At 34.8% G+C, this 10,122-nt stretch overlaps 1 protein-coding gene across 1 annotated transcript in view; it reads right to left on the reverse strand.

Moving 5' to 3' along the window:
* Positions 1-10,122, reverse strand: part of Cdk6 (cyclin dependent kinase 6) — a 205,291-nt gene that overhangs the window by 150,180 nt on the left and 44,989 nt on the right. Inside the window, exon 2 of the mRNA XM_015506732.2 lies at positions 2,943-3,078. Within this exon, the coding sequence (XP_015362218.1) occupies positions 2,943-3,078 (136 nt within the window). The remainder of the gene's footprint in view (positions 1-2,942; positions 3,079-10,122) is intronic.

The raw sequence follows: 10,122 nt of genomic DNA on the forward strand, positions 1-10,122 counted from the left end.
ATAATTTTTAAATAGTTATATCTGAAGAAAGCTTCAGAATGTTTCTTACTTATTGAGTACCTATATGTATAAATCATTGTGAATGGCATAGTTATGATACAAGAATGCATGAATAGGTAAGATGTGTACATAAGTAATCACAATTAAAAGTACAAAACAATAAAGAAGTAGACATATGCAGGACAAGTGTCATAAGGCACATGAGATGACATCCAGATCAAATGGTATCTGGGGTGGGCCTTGAAAAATTTAAGCAGACAGTTATTGGTGGGGGGAGCAAAAGAAATGTCATAAGAAAGAGGGCCATTGAGATAGGAAGTCATGCATCACACACTAGGAGAATCGAGATTAGTCCAATGTGATCAGAAAACAGAAAACAAGAAGGGACAGGGCTTGCTCTGCATGCTGAACACCGATTTTTGACAAGCTCATAGAGGAAAGAAATGAAGCTACAGGGATGCCACAGACCACCAGAGGAAAAAAGGGGTGGCAGAGAGAGAAGGGGCCAAGAACACGTGATAAGGAACACCAAAATTCAAGAGGCTTTAATGTCCTTGCAACTGCTCAGGAAGAAACAGGACCACTGATGAGCACCACATTCTTTTATGAATGCCAGATGGGAGAAAATATACTCTGTGTTATATCTGAAGAAAGTTATATCTGAAGAAAGCATACGAATGTATCTTACTCCTTTGTCTAAAATCGAATGAATAAGTCATTTATTAGATTAAATGCTAGACGTATCAGTCTCTGGGAACATCATCAAGCTGTCACTCAAAGACATTTCTTACTCTGTTGAGAACAACAACTACTTCCATATATCAACTCCTATCTAAAATGATGTTGAAATCAGTAAAACCACTGTGGAAAACTTTACGGAGATTCCTTAAATGACTTGGAATGGAACCACCATATACCCCAGCTATCTCTGTCCTTGGTATTTATCCCAGGGAACTCAAATCCGCATACTATAGTGATATAGGCTCTCACCAATGTTTATAAAAGCACAATTCACAATAGCCAAGTTATGGAACCAGCCCAGATATCCGGATATGAATTAAAAAAAAATGTGGTATGTATACACAATGCGGTATTACTCAGCCATAAAGAAGAATGAAATTATGGCATCTGCTGGTAAATAGATGGATCTGGAGAACATTACATTAAGTGAAATAAACCAGATTCAGAAAGTCAAAGGTCAAATGCTTTCTCGAATATGTAGAAGCTAGAAAGAAGTAAAAAAAAAATTAAAAAGTGGGTGGGGAATCCCAAGAAAATAAAAGGGAGAATCATAGAGAAGAGGAAAGATATTGAGGGTGAAGGAGGAAAAATGGGAAAAGGAAGGAACTGAAGGATAAAATTGACCAAATTACGCTACGTACATACAGGAATATACCACAGTGATTTCCACCTTTATGTATATCTATAAAACACCAATTGAATAAACAATAAATAAAGGAAGATCTGTAGAGCAGAAGAAGGGGATTAGGAGATAGAAGGAGGGGAGAAAAAGTGGAAGTTCTGGGGATTGGAATGCAGCTAATTATATTCTAAACACGTGTGAATGTGTCAAAATGAACCCCACCATTATGTATAACCATAATGCACCAATAAAAATGTTAAAAGTAAGTAAATAAAATAATGCTGAGTTCTATAACTCATTTTTAAACAATGAATGATGTCTAAGGGAGTCTGTTTAAAGAAGCCACCTAATTCACATAGACAAAAAGGTGTGAATGCAGACCTCGCCATGATGTGCACAGATCTACTGGGAAAGTCAGGTACAGAGAACACAAGTTAGGGCCAATAAAACTTTATAAGCAGCTTTTCCCATTAGTCATAAGGGAAAAAGAAACTTGTAGTCAATACACTGCATCTGGCTTGCTGACCTGAAGGGGCAGAAAGTACGTGTTATTCATCTTTACACTCTAGGAGTTTGGCATATAACCTGGCACTTGGTCTTTCTCTGAATGAGAAAAAATATGAAAGAAAAAAAGAGCCCCAGGGGAGGGGGGATAGTAGGGGATAGGAAAAGTAGCAGAATACAACAGTCACTAATATGCCATTATGTAAAAATGTGAGTGTGTAACCGATGTGATTCTGCAATTTGTATTTGGGGTAAAAATGGGAGTTCATAACCCAATTGAGTCAAATGTATGAAAGATGATATATCATGAGCTTTGTAATGTTTTGAACAACCAATAAAAAATAAATAAACAAATAAATAAATAAAAAGTGTTTTTTCAGTACTAAAAAAAAAAAAAAAAGAGCCCCAAACCAGTAATTCAGCTTTACATAACATAGGTATGTCCTATAATCAGTATACAACTATAACATACAATGTGCTAATGAATGATGTTTAAATTATGTCCCTCAGAGGCCATGGACCACCAGAAAAAGACTGAGCTATATTTACTACACTACACAGATAAAGTACAAATAGATATTTTAAATAATTTTAATATGCATTAAAACTGAAGGATTATGGGGCTGGGGTTGTGATTCAGTGGTAGAGCACTTGCCTAGCGTTTATGAGGCACTGGGTTCAATTTTCAGCCCTGCATATAAATAAATAAAATATAAAGATCCATCAACAACTAAACAAAATTAAAACAGCAACAACAAACTGAAGGGTTAATTTCACTTCATCCTAAAATTAATAAACTGGATTACACCCCATTCTTTGAATATCCCACTCTATTGATATTCAAAGAACCAGATTATATCCCATTCTTTTAATAATTCTCTTACTTGATATTTTAATATATACTTGATATTTTAATATCAAGTATACTCTTGAAATACTCTCTTACTTGATATTTTAATCATATACTGAGATCCAAGAGCTCTAATTGTAGCAATTTTCAGAGGGAGAGAATGTTATTGCTAAATAGACTATAACCATGGACTGCCTGACCAGGCAGAAAGATGATTCTCTGTACCTTTATGGTTTCTGTGGGCACTCCAGGCTCCGGAACTTTATCCAGATAAGTGGTCAAGTCTTGATCAACGTGTTCAAACACTAGTGTTAGTTTGGTTTCTCTGTCTGTTCGTGACACTGTGCACACATCAAACAGCCTAGAAGAAAAAAGGAAGAGACATAAGTAAGTGAAATGAGCAAAAAAGCTAGCTGTATGTCTTACACAGATTCCTGTTTCACCTCATAAGAAAAAAAGGCCAGTGTTGATTGTTCCTTGTGATAGTGACACAACCATGCCTGGGAAAACAAGTATGATAGAATATGGAGAGCCTTCAAATTATCTCCCTGGAAAGGGCATAAGTTCTTTAAAAGTCTTAAAATTCAAATATCCTGTTAATCAATACTGAAATTTTAAAAAGTCACTCTTTAAAATTTTTGTTTTCAATTTACAGATAATAATTGTATATAATAATAGGGAATAATGTGAAGCTTTGATATTCTGGTGAATTATTATACACAACAGAGAATTATAGTAATGCACTGTATATTTCAAAATGACTGAAAGTGCAAATTTTAAATGTTTTTTACCACAACATATGAAAAATATGTGGATTTGTTAATTAGCTTGATTACATCATTCCACAATATAAACGATGTGAGATTTCAAAATTTCTATTTTTGAAGGAAAAAACCTGCATTGGTTAACTATAGTGCCCTTAAATGATAAAAACACAGATTAACAAATATAATTAATTATCTGTTTGGATAAACACATCCATTTTTTCCCATTAAAAACCTTACAACTAATTCAAAATTTAAGTTTTAAAAACAACAAAAAGGGCTTTTGTAAAACATAAGTCAGACTATCAGGGAAAGAGAATGGGATGGGGGAGGAGGAAGAGAGGCCCCAGGGAAGGCAAACAGATACATGCATGATGTACAAAACCTACTGATTTGTACAGTTAACACGACTAATTATAATTACTAAGGAAAAGCTAATAAAATGCTATTCATATTATTTTTCATTAAAAATACTGAACAAATACTGGGGCTGGGGTTGTGGCTCAGCGGTAGGGCACTCACCTAGCATGTGCGAAGTGCTGGGTTTGATCCTCAGCACCACATAAAAATAAATAAATAAAATAAAGGTATTGTGTCCAATTACTACTAAAAAAAATTTGAATATCCTCTTCAAAGAAACTAAATATTATCTATCTATCTATCTATCTCCCAAATTACGAAAATACTCCTATTTGTGTGGTTTGTATATTGCTTTTTTTAAATTTCCAATGCCTTGTTGGTTCAACATGCACTCTACTACATTTCTGGTCGATACAGGCCCCACAACATTTGGTATTTCTCTGTGGATCTAAACTAAAATTTAAAAGTATCTAAAGAAGACTGCAATTAATTTAAATCTGGTGGGGCAAACAAGAGAATACCAACAACTCTATACATGTCACAGCCAGATTCAAACTATTGTTCAGTTATGGGCAGTTTGAAGTGAGTTCTCTAACTACATTAAAATTAACCAAAATCAATGGAATCTTTCCCTCATATTCCCTAATTCCAAATTTTCTAATTTTTGCTTTAAAATATACTTCTACAATTGTTATTTTCCCTTAGCTAATCTATTCTGGAAAAATATTCTGATAAAATAAAAACTCCTAATTAAATTTATTAAAGATTGTTTAATAATTTTTCTAAGTTCCATTATGATGAAAAGTATGATTGCTATCATGCATGGGTATAATACTGGGGAAGTTTATCAAAACTGCTCTTTGAACTTGATAATGCGGTAACTACCATTTATGCATATACTCCTTTAAGCCATCTTATTTTTATTAAATCCACGTCCTTGGGCAACTTCACTTTTTCCTTCCTTTTGAAGGAGACATAGTAGTTCCAAAATCATCCAGATTCTATTTTTATAATGTAATTTAAAAAATTTATATGTGACAGCAGAATGCATTACAATTCTTATTACATATGTAGAGCACAATTTTTCATATTTCTGGTTGTATACATAGTATATTCACACCAATTCATGTCTTCATACATGTACTTTGGATAGTAATGATCATCACATTTCACCATCATTAATTGCCCCATGCCCCCTCCCTTCCCCTCCAACTCCTTTACCCTATCTAGAGTTCGTCCATTCCTCCCATGCTTCTGCTCCCTATCCCACTATGAATCAGCCTCCTTATTTGCAAAAACAGCAATGAATCAAAAGTGGTATGACTAAAATCAAATATGAGCACAAGAACTGGGTCTTAACCACATCCACTACAGTTGTGCTTTTCAAACATTACTTTTAAAATGTTTCCCATTATAATCAATACATATCATACTGAAAAAATACACTGCTTATCACCATGCAGAGTCAAAACTGATTTCAGCAGTTCTAGTTCTTATTACATTTAAAGTCTGTGCTATATCAATGACATTTCAGTAATTTCCAAAAGAAAAAATAAATCAGATAGAGACCTAATGAAATGAGAAGAATGAAAGGATCCTAAATACACAACCCAAAGGTCACCTGTTTCCCAAACTGTTGTCTTAGAAGTTACCTAAGAGCCCTAACAGTATGCTACATTGCTTCATCTACTGAAACCGTTTTCAAACACTCTTTGTATGACACAATCCATGAATAACATCGAATCCACATAGTTGTTTTCCTCAAAATTATATAATACTACTCTTTCAAATCTATTAAGATTCACTGATGCCACTTACAGTAATTGAACTCAACAATGAACTTTCAAAGGATGCTCAACATACGAAAAGGCGAACTCACTGAAGGCACTGCTAATCACCTTAAATGCTAAACTTTGGAGAAAAGGCACTCATTTAAATTGCCAATATTTAAAGAGTGGAATGAATTTTAAAGAGACATGTGACACTGCATACACCAAAATATTATTGTATGAATTTTAATGTGTGTACTTACATATTCTAGGCTACCAAAAGAATGATGTTAGTAGAAGCTGCTCAATTAGGTTCAAGGAGATAATCCTTTAAAATTTATAAAGTGTTATTATCAACCTTGTTTGGGAAGTGGCATGCATGATAGTCTCCCTCGAAATTCTCAGGTGGCATCAAGGGAAGTGAAAGTCCTAAGAGAAGCTACAAGATACTCCCCCTTTGGATCCAGTGCTGGTCATCAACATCCCAGAAACCCACTACTTCAGGGAAAATATCTGAGGAAGTACTTTCTCATGAGTAAATATGAAATTTTGAATTTATTGTTTAACAAACATGAGTACAATAAAATTAAGTTATATTAGTCATAATGGGCAGCAAATTCACTTTGAGCTAAAAGTTGTAAATATTAATCTTATAAGTTGTAGAACATAACATTTATGAGTTTTTTCATCATTGACTCCTTCTAGAATTACCCCAAATCAAGTAGTCGTTCTGAGAGGTAGTAAAAGATAGACATTTTAATGTAAAAAACAAGTTCCACAAAAACCAACCAAGCTAAACAAACACTGAAGTCCCGAGTATTTGGCTGGAGATTAACAATCTGTAATATATTTATATAAATCAATGAGGAATGTGGCTAGGCCACCTATAACCTCTACACTTACAAAACAAAAGAGTCTGAGACATATCTGAACATTTGGATATAAACACTGGAAAATAACTTCCACTATATAATTCTTTGTGTTGACCAACAATTTACAACTTCCTAAAATGTCTTTTTTTTTTTGGCTAGATATTCAGTAAACTGACAAAAATACCATTTCAATGACTACATGACTGCAGTTCCATAAAAAAATGCAATCATGCTATACTGAATATGAACAAAATACCTCTCAGATACTTTAGAGGAAAATTACTGTTCAATATTTATCCATTAAAGCTTCAGTTAATGCGATCCAAGTGAATGTCTATTCAAAAAGTAGTGAAAAGTGATTCTCAGCATTTACTAAAGCTCTGTATCCAGTTTAGCTGCACAAACACAATCCAAAAAAAGGCAGATAGGTCATTATTGCACAATTAAGTCAGCCAAGCCCCTGACCATTCCATAAAGTTAGTTCTCTGCTGTCTCTATTGTCCTGACCCTCCAGCTGCAGGGCAGAGAACAAGCCCTACAGCCTAGCACAGTGTTCAGCTTTCCAGCTGTCCCAGTGATGTAATTATCTCATAACAAAATATCTCCCTGAATTAACTCTGTATCGTACCCATTGTAATTCTTAATGACTGCTTCCTGTTCATGTTCTCAATTTAACTTGCTATTTGGGATCTACTGTATAGGTCTTCATCTGATAGATAGGATTACACTCAATAGGCCTGGGATTTTCACAGATTACAATTTACAAAAGGTCTCCCAACAACATGCTTTGTAAAACACCAGCCCTCTCTAATTGTAGTTATAATAAAAGGGAAATCTGTATTATTTGCTGTGATTACACTTTGACCTGTCACAGGAAGTTCTATGAGGATTTTTTTTTTCCTGTCAGTTTTTTTTCCCCCATACTCTTGAATGTTTGAAACGTTTAAGAGTCGAGGGATGTCTGGCATAGCTACTAAGGGCCACAACAAAATTCTATTTGAACTACATTTGGAATTGAGAAGAACTTTTTTTTCTTTTCCTATATCTAATCTCTTCCTTGAAAGCCCATGAAGCACATTCTGTGGGTATAGCTTGAATGCACCAAAATTATTGTTCACATATGTCACCAGCCCTACACTAATGGCTACTGGCCATGACATTTTCTTTTTGCTCATGAAATATGGACTGTGTGTGAACTTATTCTCCACCAACACTGAATAGTATAGCTCCAGAGGTATCTGCCACCAATGATGAGCATGCTGGTAGAAGGAAATCACTATTTCAGCAGCATCCCAAAATATTTAGCACTATCTGCCATGTGTAGGTGTTATATTTGATATAGTTAACAACAGATTCAAGAGACGTCGTCTTTGAGAGTTTTACTAACCAGATGTGGGATAAAAGACTCATATATAAAAATACAAGTCAGGATGAATCAGTACCAAATAAATTCTATAAACACTATGTGCAACTTTATGTATCACAACAAAGTAAATTCCCTCTGCATCCTATCACAGTATCCCATAGCGGGTCTCCGCCTCTCTTGCATCTGTTTACCTCTTCTGGATACCATATCCTTATTTCCTGTTGAGAAATCACTCCAGCCCCACACTCAGGTCATTTGATTTTGGGGATAGGGGTAGGGTTGGCATGTGACCAATCCTGGACAAACAGAATGACAATGATTGCTTCAGATAATAGACGGAACCATGAGAATTAGTCCCAGGAGCTTTGCTACAACTTCTGGAAGAGTAAAGCTCTCTTTATAACAAGATTACCAAACTGGCAAGGCACCTGCCTGCAGCTGCTAGTGGCTCTCTTTGCTACCATGTTAGTGAGCCTCCACTGAATGCAACCAATAGAGAAGAGAACCAGAGAAAAGAGACAGTAGGTGAGAGACTCTCAGTCCAGAACCTGAACCCCCTTGTGCCTGATCTATCTGCTGTCAGTTGTTTTTTTTTTTTCTGTCAGTTTTTTTGCTATTTGGGATCTACTGTATAGGTCTTCATCTGATAGATAGGATTTATTAGTTACATAAGCTAGTGAAGTCACATATTTGCTTACCCAGTTTGAGCTGGGTTTTCATTACCACAACAAAAAATTATCATCATATTTTGAAATGATTAAATGACTTCAAAATGTTGGTATCTGATCTTAACTAAGTCCTATTTAGTGGACAAAATGTTAAGCTAAGTTCAGACACTTAAGTAGCAGTACTGTCCTCTAAGAGACTGTACCAGTTCTCTGACTCCCTGGAAGACTATTCACTATTCCATTTGCACGTCCCTGGGGCAGAAGTAATTGACAGCAGCAGACAGGAATCCCTCTCTTCTAAGGAGCCATACAGCTTCCTCCCACAATTCCTACTTGAGGTTCCTGGTCTGACTTGAGACAAGTTATGATGAAAATGCAGAGAAAGGAAGAAAACAGACAAGCTCATCAGAAACAGGAACACGGAAGCCAGAACAAGAAAGGACTCCATAGGTAAGAGGAAGTGAAGGGGGAAGGAGAAGTACCTAAAAATGATACAAAGATACAGAGTTCCATTAATTTAAAGATTCTCAGAGGCATGTTCTCCTGCAACCCTCAATTAAACAACCCCTTCCCCACTAGCTATTTCTGAAAAAGTGGAAATGCAAAGAATATCAAATTAACAATAACTCTAAAGCAGGATGAAACCCCTTGTGTTCATAATTAGTCAGAGATTGCAAAACCAAGAGCTTTTATTTACTGTATCATTTTATTTTCATAGCCTTAAAGAGTGTGTCCATAAGAAAGTTTCATAGTTCATCTTTCAGTTCATCTTTAAGAGTTGCTATTAATCTGGTTTCCATTTCTATTTACATACACCTGGTAATTGTGGCTCTGTGAGTTTATATCTTTTGGATCTGTTAACCAAAAAATGTTTTACAAATGCAATGGGAATCCCCTAAACTGGGCAAGTTTACAAGACGTGACTCGCACTACAGTAAATACTGAAAACAAAGCAAACAGTAAAATCTCTGTATATGGAAACAGTCCTACCACATGATCAGCAACACAACTGGTGTACTACTAGCTAGGCCCCAAATAAGCTATTTAGGGTAACTTAATGAATATAGGAATGCCTATATACTGCTCTGCTCATATCCAAGATGAATTATTTTTAAATTAATTAATCAATATTTATTTATTTTTAATTTATCCAAGATGAGTTCTTGAAATGGACACTAACACAATTCAGACTTCTTCCATTGTGCCACAGCAGGCACTAGATCCACTCTTCCATTATTAAACACAATTCTTCAAATTGCTCATGTATTTGAAGAAGAATGAGGTTATAGCCTCAGTCTGTTCTGAGAAAAAGGAAAATATTACTTTAGAGTTGAAACAAATGAATATTATAAAAACACATTTGTTGTTTGAAGGGAACAGTAACAGGAGCAAAGTATTTAATAAGTGAACTCTGAATCACCAGGTGAATCACTATCTCATCAAAGATGAGAAAGAAAACACAGGCAAACTAAACAATGATGAGTTGATATTTTGCTAAGTGTAGTTTCAATGTAAAACAGTTTTGGAAATTTAAAGCCAACTCTACAAAAAAAAAAAAAAAAAAAAAAAAAAAAAAAAAAAAAAAAAAAAAAAAAAAAAAAAAAAA

This window comes from Marmota marmota, unplaced genomic scaffold, assembly GCF_001458135.2.
Source record: "Marmota marmota marmota unplaced genomic scaffold, marMar, whole genome shotgun sequence".
NCBI classification, from domain to species: domain Eukaryota; kingdom Metazoa; phylum Chordata; class Mammalia; order Rodentia; family Sciuridae; genus Marmota; species Marmota marmota.